The following is a 14,814-nucleotide window of genomic DNA, read 5'->3' as shown; positions in this document are numbered from 1 at the left end:
AAGGAGACGGTGGAGAAAATGGCTGGACTTTACAGCTTGTGGCAGCACCCTTTGATGCATAGAATTAGCAATGCAGACTTGTTGACGTATGTATGTGTGGATGTGCAGATGTATGTACAGGTGTATGTTATCTTCCCATGACCTCATACTGTTTCTGTTTTTTCTTTTTTCTTTTATCTTGTTGCATAAAAGTTGTTGTTCCTAAACAAATAAAAAGTGTCAAAAAAAAGACTGCATCTCTGCTTCCTGGTCCCAACTCTGGATAGTCATATTTTGGGGGGTTTAATAAATGTGTCTATATTTCTAGAAATGAGAGCTGCTGTTTTCTGTACATTTCTAAACATGCAGATTTACAGTGTTTACCTAAATTGAGTTGAAAGAGATGAGCAAGAAGCAAATGTTAATATTCAAAATGAGTAAATGAGGCTTCGTTGCCTTGTTAGTGTGTCGACACAGGCAACATTTGTGCCGTTACTATCAAACCAAGCTCAGATACTCACAGATGTCCACTGCAACTTGCCCTTCTTCAGAAGTTTCCGTATCATCCTCACTGCTTTATTTCTCTTTCTCAACACCTGTAATGGGTTAAAGCCGACCTGGAAAGACATACAGTAAGTGTGTCATTTATCACAAGTAATCATAGGAGATGGTATCAGAGATGAGATTGTACTCCATCTATTTTATTGTCCTGTGAAGAATATGATGCTTTTTAAAAACGAAATTATCCAAACTGATGCTTTTATTCTTTAACAGCTCCATTAAAGGCAGATGTGACTTACAGCTTCCACCAGCTTGTTCCTGAAGAACTCAATGTTGGCAAAGAAGATTGGAGATGGGATCCTGAAGATCTTCACTCCTTCTGGCTCGTATATCTGCAAAGAGTTTTAAAGTACTGCAAAATCAAAATCAATGACTAGTTGTTCAAATCTCAATTTGAAAATCAGCTGGTAAACTGTCAGGTACATTTAGTATCAAAGCATCCACAAAAAGACCTTGCTTCTGCATTATTGGAGGACATAAATATCCAAACTTGGAAATACTCAAGAGCAAGAGCAGACGAAGGGGGACTCCATGGATTTTTCGATCGGGGCGCTCTGCACTCGGTCGGGTGGGTCCCAGCATTTTTGAGTTTATTTGGTGAGGTTGCTTTCCTATGTGAAACTCATGTTAAACTCATGTGTTATTTTAAAGTTAAGGGTGTAGTTGACTTATTTTGTATTACTTGTGAGATGTGTTAAGTTCTAGTATGATTATTAGTTTCTCTTGGTCGAGTTTTTAGTCAGGTTTGTGTTTCCTTTATGGGTCATTACTGTCTATGTAGGTTCTCCTGGTGCTCCGTGCTGTCAGGTGTACGTCCTTTCCTTGTTCCTGTTTTATTTAGTCTTGTGTTCCATGTTCAGTGTGTTTAGTTTAGTCTTCCTGTGTCGTTCAGCTGTGTTTCCAGGTGTTTCTACTTCCCTCATTACCCTTCTGTGTATTTAAGTCCTCTGTCTCTCTGTGTTCATTGTCGGGTCGTCTGTTTATCTCGTCAGGTCAGGTGTTTCATTGAGTTTAGTTTTGGTTTGCCTTGTTTTCTGTTTTGGCTATCAGCCTCAATAAAAGCCTTGCCTTTTGTTACAGCTCGTTCTCTCTCCCGTGCCTGCTTTTGGCTCCACACCGCAAACACGCCGGCCTGCCTGGCCGTGACACACTCTGAGGGAATGTAACTGCAATGTCTCCTAGCAGGCTGGCTATGAGATAATAAGGCATAAGCACTTCCTGTGAAAAGTTTGTTGTTTTTTAGTGGTAATTAGTAATACCGCTGCTTTTGTATTGGTCATTTTCAAGACAGTCGAGTGCTTAGTTATTACGTATCCTTTACGTTATATTTAAAAACAACACTCATTCACAGATACAGTGTAAATGAGGGTAAAGTCTCTCTCAGCACCTTTAATCGCCACTGCTTTCTCTGACTCTTATAGATCTTGAAATCACATGAAACTTGCTGAGTATGTACATTTTGTAAGTGAGCTGATTGCTCTACGTGCATCATAGCCTCTAATAAAAGCCTTTGCACATTACAGATGTGCATTTTTCCTTTACATAAACATTCATTCAGAGTAAGGAAGGACTCACTGTGTTCATCATAAAATCATGACCCTCTGTATTTTATTCTTTAATAGCCTACTTAAAAGACCTGGTCACAGGTTTTCACCTCTAGTTTGATCATTATTTTAATTTGTATAATTACAAAACCATACATTTTGTTGTGGCCTGTAGAACTAATCCAAATGGCTGAGATAATATCCCGACAGCTGTGTAAATATTTGAAAGGTAAACTGAAGCCACCTGAGGGGCCACACGCTAACTCACGCTGATGTAGTCCTTTCGGTCTTTGTAGATATCGGTGCCCCTGATGTTGGCCAGCAGACTGCAGCGAGGACTGAAGCAAACAAGCAAACATGACATGCTAACACGCTCACAATGATGATGATACAACGATGACAGGTTTGATGTAAACTACTGTATCATTTACAAGAATCAGCGTCACGTGTTTGTACTCGCTGTCGGGGTCATTTATCTAACAGCTGACAGAATAAAAGCCATCACTTTGAACCTCGTGACAATAGCGTGATGAAAGCACAACAGTAATCAGTTACATGATCACATTGTACACCAAATACTCACAACTGAGTCCTGAGGATGACACTGATCAGCTCCACACCGAGGCCGACAGCCAGTCCCAGATCCAGCCCCAGCAAGAAGGCACCGATGCAGCTAGCCAGCCACACCACCTTGTTGTGGTAAGAAACATGTTGTTTACTAACAAGGAGGCCACGTGTCCTTTCTTACAACATATAAACATGGTCTTTAAGAGTACTGAAAGTTTGTGAGGTCTTACACAGTCGGCTTTGTCCCTCCTCCACAGATATGGGATCTCTCTGAACTGCATCAGACTGCCCTTCAGGTTGACGATGATCACGGCGCCCAGCACGGACTGTTAAAGCAGAGGGCCAGAGATCAGCTTTCAGAGGATAGACAGCATGTCAGAGGCACAGGGAGGGGTACATACCTTTGGTAGGGGCTCCAGTAGGAATCCAATAGCCAATGTGACGATCATCACTATGACAGCTGACAGTAAACCAGCTACCTGGAAACGACAGAAGAGGCAGAGGATTGAAAAACCAACATGATGGAAATCAGATTCTGTTTGTGCTGATTTAAAAAGGACTTTATCAGATCAGTTGATTGATACACTTTCTCCTCTAAACACTAGAGGTCACTGTTGGCTGGCCTTTCTATTGGTCACTCGCTGTGAATTTAATGCATTTGTGCGACTGTATGTCAGAGCGACGAGCCGCAGTGTCACAGGAACTGCTGTCAATTCATTTGCAGTTAATCACAGAGTCTCTATGAACGTGTATAAACAGAAGAGAATGACAGATTCTGTGACCTGATCTCATGCAGTTGGTCATATTTAAATGTTTTCCAGGGATTCAACAAATGAATTGTAGTGAAAAAGCAAAGATTTCATTATAAAGATTTTCATTGTAAAGATACTTCAAACGTTTGTGTTACAAAATTGGACTTCAGTTTCAATATTATTCAATACAGCTTTATTTATACAGCACCAAATCACAACAGTCACCTCACGGTGCTTTATACTGTAAGGTTGACCCTACAATAATACAGAAAACCCTGCCTGACATGGACAGATCCGGGATCAGCTTAGGTTACCTGAGTTTTCCCTCCTGTGCTCTCCTGAACTGCACTCCTAGAAAGAGCTGTACTCGCTGCAAAAGACCTGAAGGAAGCTCCAAAGATGTTGCTGACTCCAAAGGCTATCAGCTCCTGTAGCCGGGTCACAGAGATAAGAAATCACACTGACGTCCTGACGCGACTTTAACCTACATGTGGCTGAGTTGTTACCCACCTGGTTTCCATCTATGGTGTAATCATGTTTGATAGAATAAACCTTGGCCACAGAGAAGGCCACAGCAAAACCCACGATGGCTATAGGAAACGCTTCCACTGCTGTTTCTTGGAAGATCTGCGGGTTTGGGGCGACTGGCGCCTCGTACCTGAAACGGTACAAGTCTGTCAGATCATTGTGCCTCTAAACATGGACACGCTCAGGTGGATCAGCCACAAGTGATAAGAGGAACAATTCAGAGCCAGAACTCAGACGTTACCTTAACATGTTGGACCCTTAGCTAAAGCGTAACATTATGTTACTGTTTCAAAATACAGGCTGATGGTTCTGGGTCACTGTGACCCAGCATTTTGACCTTCTTGTATTCTAGTAATATTTTGTATTATGGCTGATGTTCAGGGTCATTCATGGTCGTAGTTATTCTGAGTGTTCTTGTTTAGTTCTCGGACTGTTCGGTTCCCCTTGTGTCTTTGTTCTCTGTGTCTCTCTCTCGTGTTCATGTCTGACTTGTCTCGGCTGTGTTCACTGTGTGTTTTCTCTTCTCTGGACGTTGTGCTGTGTATTTAAGCCTGTTTAGTTCCATTACAAGTTTAGTTATTTTTGTATTTTCTGATGTTCAGCGATAAAGCTGCGTGTTGAGTTTCTGTCTCGCCTCCACGAGTCTGTGTTTGGGTCCTCAAATCAAAAACATATTTAACTTTGGCCAAAGCAGAACGAGACATAACACGTGTAAAGTTTGCATGTTGCATTTTAGAACTATGATGTTGTGGAAGTGGTTTGACCTCTCTTTGACTGCCTTTCTGATTTCACACTTTTACAGGCTCCAAAACAAACTGTTAGCTTTTAGCTATTATCACCTTATAAACGTCTTATGTACTTGTGAGTTATGCACAGTGTCAGGATATTAAAACCACAGTATAATATTACAGGGGAAGTTTGTCATTGATAACTCCTGCTGCTGATGTTCTGACTCTTCTCCAGCAAAGATAAAACAATCGACAGGTTTCACTGTGAGCTTGATGTATTCTTACCCTTTTGGTATATAACCAACAACATCAATGCCATATCTTGTCTTAAAGTCGAATGCATATGAAACTCCACATGCAATAACAGTCTGTGAAAGAAATGACAAATGATTATTCACAGCTATTTACTCTTTTAAATACAAAAGTCAGAGAGCATTTATTAACTGCAGGTGTGAACCTGTGACCGGTATCTCTCGCTGAAATCTTTTTCTGGCTCATAAATGAACATTACTCACTTTAATGAGTGTTATTCACCTGCTGAGTGCAGTTGTTACAGTGAAGAGCCAAAACCAGCGTAATAAATATCAGTGTTGTTGTTTGTGGAACCAACAAGCCTTCAAAGAGATGCAAAAATGTCAGGAGTCGTGCAGTGTTGCTCACCATGACGACCTCTATGGGGATCGGCACAGGCAGCTTGGATTTAAATCGCTCATTTATCTCCTTTACGATGAACACCACCACCATGATCACGATGGAGATCACCACATCACACACATTGGTGGAGGTGATCTTGTTAAAGATGATCTCCAAGGTCTGAAGAATGAAACCAGCAGATGAACAACCCGTTGGATGAACAGAGCAAGCTTCAAGCTGGCCTGTACTTACATATATGAGTGACAGCGGCCCGCTGATCCCTGGAACTTCCAGCCCCAACACAAACTTGAGCTGCGACACCAGAATGTGGATCGCAGCAGCTGTGGTGAAACCTGACACAAGTGTGTCGGAAAGGTACATGACAACGAAGCCCACCTGCAGAACGCCCATCGCAAGCTGCCAGAGACAGGAGTCACAAACAGATTCAGTCATTGAGGCTGAAAAACCCAACATGATAAACAAAATAGTGTATTATTAAACTGCGAGTTACCAGAAAAAGAAAAAAGGTTTTTTGAATTTCTTTTAGGAATGAAAACCCTGTGACGTCCCTCTGTGTACGACTACATCAAGGTTAACAACAGCTGTTCATCTGAATGTGCTGCTTTGATTAGCAGACAGCAGCATATATGTCATGATCTGGTGTTCACATCCGTAACATAAACAGCTAAACACAGTAAAAGTACCTCTCTGTGTGATTAGTATTACAAAAATACCCTTAAAGTACCGATAAGAGTCCACGTGGGACCAATGAATGTTTACATTGTCAACTGCAGTCCTCTCAACAGTTATAAAAGCAACTGCCAGTTTTCTGTAAATCACATAATTGATGAAGTGATCTACTAAGCATCATCCTTTACATATAACTTATATATATTTCAGCTACTTCATGTTTCCCTAAAGCACAGCTGTCAGAGCACACAGCAGGAAACAGCGAGGGAGTGCGAGCCTCTGCCTGCTCACTCTCTGGGCAGTTTGCTTTCAAGAGAATAATGCTGTATTTTTCATTTATAACTGTAGTTTGTAGTGCAGTGAAAAATCAGATATTGTGTAGCATGACAGATCCTGTCTTTGATTACACAATTGTTGCGCAGGAGTAACATGAATCAGAATCAGAATACTTTATTAATCCCTGGGGGAAATTATTTTAAATAAATTTTAAATTTTAAATTTTAAATTTTAAATTTTAAATTTTAAATTTTAAATTACTTGAGTTCATTACATAACTACTTTCTAACTACTGTAACTGGGCTGCTTATTGTTCCTGCCATCACTTTCTCTAAAGACTTGAAAGAAAGGCGGACGTGAAATGTAAGAGTGAGATTCTAGGTCAAATATGACATCATCACATATCCTCATTGCTCTGTGACTCTCGCTGCAGGTAATAACTGCTCTTGTATGGAGCTCATCTTATCCCACCTCAGTCCAAAGCTAACAAACCCAAACGTAGCATCTATGAGCGCCTATTATGCTCACTGACTGGCTTTCAGGTTTGTTTCACCTATTCCAAAAAAAGAGCACAGCCTTCTATTCAATTCAATTCAATTTTATTTATATAGTGCCAAATCACAACATAAGTCGCCTCAAGGCGCTTCATAGATACAGAGAAAAACCCAACAATCATATGACCCCCTATGAGCAAGCACTTTGGCAACAACCTTCTTGGTGCGTCCAGCTAACCTTCGCCTTAAACGGATAAATGTGAGAGTACAGTCAATATTCTCATGACTTTTAAAATGTCAACCTACTTTTCAGTCCGTCAGTGTTTTCATGCTAACACTATTATGCTACATTTGCTGCTCAATAGTATTTTTTGATGGAAAGATGGAGCGAAGTGTGCTCCTTTGAAAGCCAGAGCTCACAAATGAAGTTGTGATGAACAGCTCTCAAGGAGCCTTATTAAGAAGGACGAAACACAACATCTGTTTTCTGTCAAGGACACAAAGCTTTTTGTTGTTTCCACATCACAAACGTATGTTTGAGATCCTACAGGTTTGTGTTTGATCCTCAGAAAGCATGCTTGTTGACAAGGTGACTCAGTGTCGACTAGAGCAACTTATTGGCTGTGGCGAGCAGATTCACCTGCATGACGCCGGCAAGGAAGGTGACAGAAGAGGCCACCAGCACTCTCTGCTCGTCTCTGGTCAGGCCTTCAAACCCCGTGATGTTGAACGCCGGCCCCTCGTCTGGGACCAGCCTGGTGACCGCCGAGCCAATCATCAGACAGAGCACTGGAAACGGACCTTCGGGGAGACAGGAGGATGGCAGATATACTTACACTCTAACATTTAGAGAGCAGCTACATAGAAATGGACGATGGCCTTACCCACTGAGATGTGTCTGGAGGTGCCGAGGAAAAAGTAGATGATAACAGGGAAGAAGGCGGAGAAGAGCCCATACCAGGGTGGCAGAGAGGCCAACAAACAGTAGGCCAGCCCTGCAAGACAGAAACACCAGCTGAGTAAATCTCTGGGCTCTCAATAAGTAAGTAAAGTACACAAAGGTTAAAGAACCCGTCCTCCTAATTTCTTTTTACATCTATACTGTTACGATGTCACCTCCACTCACCTGCTGCTGAGGAGCAGCCAATTAAAAGAAAGCTGCTAAAGGTTTCAAAGGGCTGCACCAACACGCAAATTGATCTATAAATTTAATGTTTTCCTTTTTCTGAATGTTTTAGATGATATTGTGTCTCCATTAAAATGAGCAAAATCATCAAGCGATCAAATGGTTATTTCCTCATTTCCAAGCTGCTGTTAAGCACACTCACTATCGTTTAAACAGCTCAGATAAGAGCGCAGAGGTTCTCACAGCTGTCTGTTATCACAGGTTATCAGTTAGTCAGATAGGGCCCAAGCTGCACAGTCATTATTGTTATCATTACTTCACAGAGTTCAGAGGCTGTCACTTTCTGTGATACTCACCTTGCAGCACAGCCACCAGTCCAGTGCTGACACCGGACACGATGTCACCCAGCAGCCATTCTTTCAATCGGTACGCTTTCATCCAGCCGATGACTGGGAGAAGAGACAGAGCCGTGCTCTTGGCTCGTTTCGCGTCACATCTGAAACGATAATGAACCAAAACCAGAGTAACCACTTTTTACATTTATGCTTCACAAGGTTATTTAAACTGATTAAAGTGTACAAACATCGATCAGTTTAAGTCCTGCGTTTGTTTGTTCTTTTTAAAGATATGAAAAATATATTCTGCACAGCAGGAGAAACGTCTTCAATGAGCTCCACCCTGCCCAATTACGACTTTTGAATTAGTTAATATCACAGAAATACTAATAAGTGATTCTTTTTATTTAGATCTGCGCTGTCTTAAGATAAATCCACTCACATTATCCTGTAGAAAGCACAGGCCTGCCAGCGTTTCACCAAAACACCCGCTACATCTCATTTTTAACGTTTCAGACTTCAGTGACAACCTTAATGTCAGACGAGTGCTGATCTGCGTCGCGGCTGGACTGGGACAAAAACATCGACCGTGACATATTTGGTCCGACTGGCCCGACGTGATCACCCAATAAACACATAATGTATTTCTATATAAAGGGAGAGAGAGACTGTCATGGATGCGTCATGTAGGATGTAACTCTGTTTAAAACTCGTGCTGTCAACCAGAGGCTGCGAGGGCTGCGTGTTGCTGGTGCAGCAGCACCGACAGCTGACATGTCCGGTAATCTCACACATTCTGCTGCATCTGTCTTTACTCAGTTTTTCTCTCTTTGCTTTTCTGCTCAACTTTCTCGCCTCTCGTGTGTGCGCACAGAGGGGAGGGCCCGGCTGCGGTAAGAGGCTCGATTGGCCAATCCGGTGTCGGTGATGAAACTGGACTAACGCTGCCTGTGCGTGTGCGTGTAGGGTCAAAATAATAAGAATCTGGATTTTTCAAAAATGTTCCGACTTGAAACTACAGTAAAATTGATATTGTGTACCTGTGAGGTCTAACGTCACGCTGAGTATCAAAGCATTAAAGCACCATTAATATAAAGATAGACAAACACAGCAAACAGCAGGATTAAGGCCACATTAAGAAAAAAGATTAGTGATCATTTCGAGTTTAAAGATGAAAATCTATTTTGAGATAAAATGGTGAAATGTGGTTGTTTCATGGATGACAGAGTGAAATCGCACGTCTCTGTTAGCACATGAACACTGTGTGGTGATGGCGCAGGAATAAGCTCGGAAGGGAAAAACACCCAAACTTGGAAGAAAACGAAACAGGTGACAGTGGACCGATGATAGCGGTGGTTACACCCTCGTGCAATAAAGAAGATGCATGTTGTAACACAAGACACGATAAGACAGCTGATCAAGTTCTTTCACAAGACATTTTGTAGATGTTAGAGGAGCTGCGAGTCTCCACATTCCCACCGTTTCCCTCAAAATACTATTTCATGTTTAATCTCAAAATGTTGACTTTAATCTAATAGAGATGAAGCGCCTTGAGGCGACTGTTGTTGCTGTGCTATACAAATACATTTGAATTGAATCTCAAAATTAAACTTAGTACTTGTCTTACATAACACATAATGTTGTTGTATCAGGTAAAGTGTCTCGTCAGACCTTAATCACTATAAACGTAACCTGTGCAAACTGAGCCAAACAAGCTTGAACCTTTGTTGATGGAAATGAGAGCAGCTGCTGCTGAATCTCCACAGTTCATCAAACCTTTGCAGAGTCGTCGTTTGGAACCAAACAGAAAACACAGCAAACATGTGGCTTACGTGAAATATTGCTTGATGTGGTCCAGCATAGTTTTGCGGTGCCTGTAGATCTTTTCATGGTCCTGAGCGAAGGACTCCTCCGAGTACAGCGGCCTGGTCACCACGTACTGCTGAGCTGCCGGGCGCATCGTCTCGCCTTTGCTGCTTCCTCTCTGTGTGGCTCTGAGGTCCATTAATCACATCAGGTTAGCAAAAGGATCCCGTCCTTCCTTTGAACATCACTTATCAAAGCACATTAACAGAAAACAGCAAAGGTCCAGACCCCCAAATACAAGACAGAGCACATAAGGCAGGTCAGAGCGTGCGTCGTCCCAGAGGGTGAGATTGAAGAAACACCAGAGAAGTTTGGTTTGAGTGTTAGCAGTCCTCACTTCCCCACAGCTCCCTCTTTACTTTCCAACACGTACGTATATGCAGAGCAGCTCGTCCTACATACCTGAGAGCGTCCCAGTCTGTGTCGAAGCTTCCGCCGTCTCTTCCTCCTGCTCCAGATCCTGGAAATCAACTGGGGTCTCAGACGCTCGTGCCACCAATAAATACCATCTCTCCCACTTATCACAACTGTAATTATTAACAGCAGTGACGATGATGTCATTCTTTCAAGTAGGATTACAAATGCTGGATGTCTGACGTACCCTTGACCTTTGTTCTCACTGATAACCTGCAACTTTTAGTAGCTCGAGGATGTGGACAGCACAAACAGGATAAAACTCAAGTAGCATGTCAGGAGGGGACACGGCTTTAAAGGTTGTTTGTGCCGTTGTGCACCTGGTGTGTGTGCTGCAGGAAGCAGGTTTGTCAGTATCTAAAAAGTTAAACCACGCCCACACTGTGGCATTAAAGTTAAACATGTTCACATGTGTGCAGCTTTAAGTCAGCAGGGATGGAGAGTCATTATAAACTGGGTTAGAAATTACAATGAAACCGTTTTTCTTCATGGATGTGTGCATGACCAACATGGCTCAGTCCAGTCTTTGTTATGCCACATCATGCTGAATGATCAGCCACAGTGCAGTGGTCAAAACCCTCTGAATTACAAGCACTTTCCACTCTTTGGGCCTTATTTCTGTCAGGAGACAAAACTGAAGAGTCGCCGTTGGTTGTTTAAGTTCACAACCAATGACCACATCGGTTGTGAACATTATAAATTCACATAACGGGTGCAAAGAGTTTTAAGGCGATATTTTAGAAAGTACGACACAGAAAAACACCACAAAACCTTTCTGCACCTGTTTCTTGTTTTTCACTCATTAAAGACGCTGAATATTCGTCCCACCACGTAGAAAGAAGCCATCGCACTTCATGCTCCTGATTGGTGCATTTCAGCAGGACAATGTGAACTGGGCCTCATAGCAGAAGGGCCTGTGTGCTGATCTGAATCAGACTCATCAAATCAGTTCACAGATGTTTCCTGACTGCTGTTAAACGAACGCTACGCACTGGTAAACGTGGCCTTGTAACAACCTTTAAAGATGTTTTCCTTCCAGCAAATTCCAAATGACCCTGTGATCTTGTTAAAATGGGACATAAACATTCGACATGTCTTCCATTGTAAATAAAACGGGTTTATTTTTCATTTCCATTTCACACAGCATGTGAACGTCTGTGGAATCGGCGTTGTGGTTTGTTTTAATCGTCAAGTCAAGAAGGTTTGATTTCCTCACACATGCGTCCACGGTATTTCTCAAACTGTGCTAAGCAGTGATGTGTTCTGCTTGTTTCAAATGTCGTTGAATGTCCAGTCATTTATATCATAATTGTGCTGAAAGACAAGCTGTTTCTAATGATGATAAACTAGATTTGTAACTTGTGAAAGAAGAACGTGGTGGAAAAAGTCATAAATGCCCTGCCTGCTGCTTTATGAGCTCCTTATCTGTTGCTTATCACTCATAAGACAACAGCAGCGACAAATAAGGTGTAAATGTTGTGTCAGTCCGGTCTTTGTTGCAGACTCATAGTATTGTCCCACAATAAACAAACACCAGTGAATAAAACACTGTGTGCTTGATTTAGTGCTGCTGATAAAAGATGGAGACGATGTTCATGCAGAGAAAAGGCCTCTGTACTGATTGAAATACTATCATTTTATTTCCTTCATTTAAAAGTCGTATTGATGAGGCCTGACATGCTGCTCTGTGTACAGCTAATGAGCCCTTCTGACTGCAGCTGGCCTCTCTGATGATCTGATCAGGGTCTCTGCACTGAGCCACTGTCTTGTTTTAAACCAGAGGTGATCACGCTCCAGAGGCTGTCGTGTCTAAACTTTGGAGCAGCTTTCTGCAGCTTCAAAACTCATTTCCATGGTTCAGCTTCTCTTCAATCTTTTGCCCATTGGCCTTGTATGTGTGCAGGAGTGTGTAGTAATGGATGAAGGTTTGCATCTGCACATATAAATATGCACTTTTTAAAATCCAAACTGTTAAACATTGTGTAAAAAAGTGCTACATGAATAGTTAATTTTACTGCCACCCGAGACATCTCCAGTAGGACAAGATGATGTACCTGGAGCAGTAAAAGCAAAGAGTTTGGATACTGTAGTCGACGCGAGGTCTGTATCTGACAAGCCAAAAGCTGAACTGAGCGTTCTTTATCTCAGTTTCATTTTCTCTGGAAAGGGTTCAATCAAAATTAAACAAATAAGCCTGAAGATGTCGACATAACAATCTGGTGTGTGCTTGTAAGATCAGAGTCCTAGCACCTAATCTTCTAAGGTGCGTGAAAAACAGAAAACCTGAAAAGTTAGATATGTGCTGACACCAGTCCAATGTTTGGAACATGTCATGGTACGAATAAAGTCTTACTGTCAGGGCTGTGTGTGCGGGCAGGTGGAGATGTGGATCCAAATGCAGGACTCTGAGACGAAATGTGACTGAAAACCACAGCTTTTATTGCTGCCACGAAACAGAAACAGGAGCACACAGGCAGGATCTGAGGAAAACACAGGGCCAATATACACAGGGTGGTAACCAGGGAGTGAGCAACAGGAGGGAGACACAGCTGGGAGAAACTGGACTAACGAGACAGGGGAGCAGCAGAGCTGAATCACATGAGACACAGACCTTCACAATAAAACAGGAAACAAGAAACCACTAAACAAGGACGCAGACAGAATATAACACATGAAACTCGAACTATAAAAACATGAGACACAACCAAGGAACAACCTTAAACACGAATAAGCAGAAACCTGTAATAATGGTCAACAATGCATCCGAATAAGAATACAATCAACATTAAACCAAACACGAGAACTCAAAACACTGACCCAGAGCCCTGACACTTATTGTCACATTTTAGTGAGCAGGTATCTCCTCGGTATGTTTCTGTCCAGTAGACTTTGAGTCCTTCAGTGTTTGGGCAACAGTGTCTGCTCTGACACTGCAAAGCCACAGGTTTGTTGTGGGACTTACTGCTAAACCTAATCAAGTACAGTTGGTGCTGTAAGTTAACCAGAGAGCTGAAATTACAAACATGAAACTAAAACAACAGGAAACTCGGCTCTCTTTCGTCACATTTTGTCAAAATGTGCATCGAAAGAGTCCAGAGTCGGGAAAAGTCCCAGTTTCTCAGTTTTAATGAAACACTTTAAAGTGAGTAGAATAAAATACCTAATACTTACAAGACACTTTCATTTCAGAAGGAACAGTGAGCCCTCCATCTTTGGTTTAGATTTGAGTATTAGGAGACGCAGACATACAGACACCTTTGTGCTTTCAGTTTGTCCTGGATTAATTAAATGCATTGTCATGAATCCAAACTGGTTAAAGTGATCCCAGAAAAAACAGTCACAGTGTCCTGTGCATAACGCAGAGTTGCTGGCATCAGGGCTGGGGTCATTTTTGCTCATGTAATCGAACCTTCAAGTCTACTGTAGACTGTAGAGTTTCTGGGGATTTCCTTACCTGCACGATCGAGCATGCATCGAGATTCTAATCAAGCTCGTTTTGAATTTTAAAATCTCTCCTAAGAACAAGACAGCGTGTTGTTTTGATGTGCAAACATAAAAAAGTTTTAGCTCACAATAAACCCAAAATGTTCACACAGCTGTGGAGGATTGAATCTGAGCTCAAGAGTGAGGCTGCTCCGCTGTTGTAGCTCACACTTTTAATTGCTGCTTTCAACCCTGCTTTGTTGAGCCCTTTGGTTTCACTCAGGTAAACAACAAGGTTATTCATAAAAATAAACGTTCTTGCAGTAATTCTCCAGCAAATGATCATCCACAGCTCGACACATAAAAAGTGCTTTTATGACACAGACTTTAAACTCATTGTGGACAATAAATGGCAGCAACGGCTGGTAGTGAGAATACAGGCAGGCAGAACTGACAGGCTGATGGCAAAGATATCAGATAACTTTCACAGGAACAAAAGAAAGTGCAATCACAAAGGACTGGTAACTGCAGCAGGGCTCTCAGAACTGCACCTTCCTGAAACTACGTACTGCAACATCACCACGAATAATCATCCAGCTAGTACTGAGAGACTGCTATGACCCCACAGACTGGGATGTGCTCCTGAGCCCACAGGGTGAGGGCATAGAGGGGGCGACACACCGTCTGACGGACTACCTCAACTTTTGTGTGGACGCGGTCGCCCCTGCTAAGACGGTACGGTGTTATCCTAATAACAAACCGTGGGTAACACAGGAAGTCAAAGCTGTCCTCAACATGAGGAAGAAGGCTTTCAGGAGGAGATGAAAGCAGCACAGCAGGAGGTGAAACGCTGCCTGAGGGAAGCAAAGGACACCTACAGGAGGAAGGTGGAGCAGAA

The 14,814-nt window shown here is 42.3% G+C and overlaps 1 protein-coding gene across 4 annotated transcripts in view; it reads right to left on the bottom strand.

Moving 5' to 3' along the window:
- The window catches only part of LOC102211516 (chloride anion exchanger), an 18,031-nt gene that overhangs the window by 2,086 nt on the left and 1,131 nt on the right, over positions 1-14,814 (bottom strand). For 2 of the 4 annotated variants that reach the window (XM_013913250.1, XM_013913249.1), the window contains exons 1-15: positions 10,046-12,964; positions 8,235-8,374; positions 7,637-7,747; positions 7,393-7,553; positions 5,545-5,709; positions 5,320-5,472; positions 4,945-5,027; positions 3,914-4,061; positions 3,718-3,831; positions 3,053-3,130; positions 2,882-2,977; positions 2,668-2,774; positions 2,353-2,422; positions 780-872; positions 501-596 (exon numbers count right to left, since the gene is read on the bottom strand). In XM_013913250.1, the coding sequence (XP_013768704.1) occupies positions 501-596; positions 780-872; positions 2,353-2,422; positions 2,668-2,774; positions 2,882-2,977; positions 3,053-3,130; positions 3,718-3,831; positions 3,914-4,061; positions 4,945-5,027; positions 5,320-5,472; positions 5,545-5,709; positions 7,393-7,553; positions 7,637-7,747; positions 8,235-8,374; positions 10,046-10,218 (1,788 nt within the window). In that variant the 5' untranslated portion in view covers positions 10,219-12,964. Of the gene's footprint in view, positions 1-500; positions 597-779; positions 873-2,352; positions 2,423-2,667; positions 2,775-2,881; positions 2,978-3,052; positions 3,131-3,717; positions 3,832-3,913; positions 4,062-4,944; positions 5,028-5,319; positions 5,473-5,544; positions 5,710-7,392; positions 7,554-7,636; positions 7,748-8,234; positions 8,375-10,045; positions 12,965-14,814 lie in introns of those variants that run through there. The other 2 variants (XM_013913252.1, XM_013913251.1) reach the window with 2 other exon arrangements.

Source organism: Pundamilia nyererei, unplaced genomic scaffold (genome assembly GCF_000239375.1).
Source record: "Pundamilia nyererei isolate P.nyererei 1_Seehausen unplaced genomic scaffold, PunNye1.0 scaffold00122, whole genome shotgun sequence".
Taxonomy (NCBI): domain Eukaryota; kingdom Metazoa; phylum Chordata; class Actinopteri; order Cichliformes; family Cichlidae; genus Pundamilia; species Pundamilia nyererei.
This window is presented reverse-complemented; position numbering and strand designations above follow the sequence as displayed.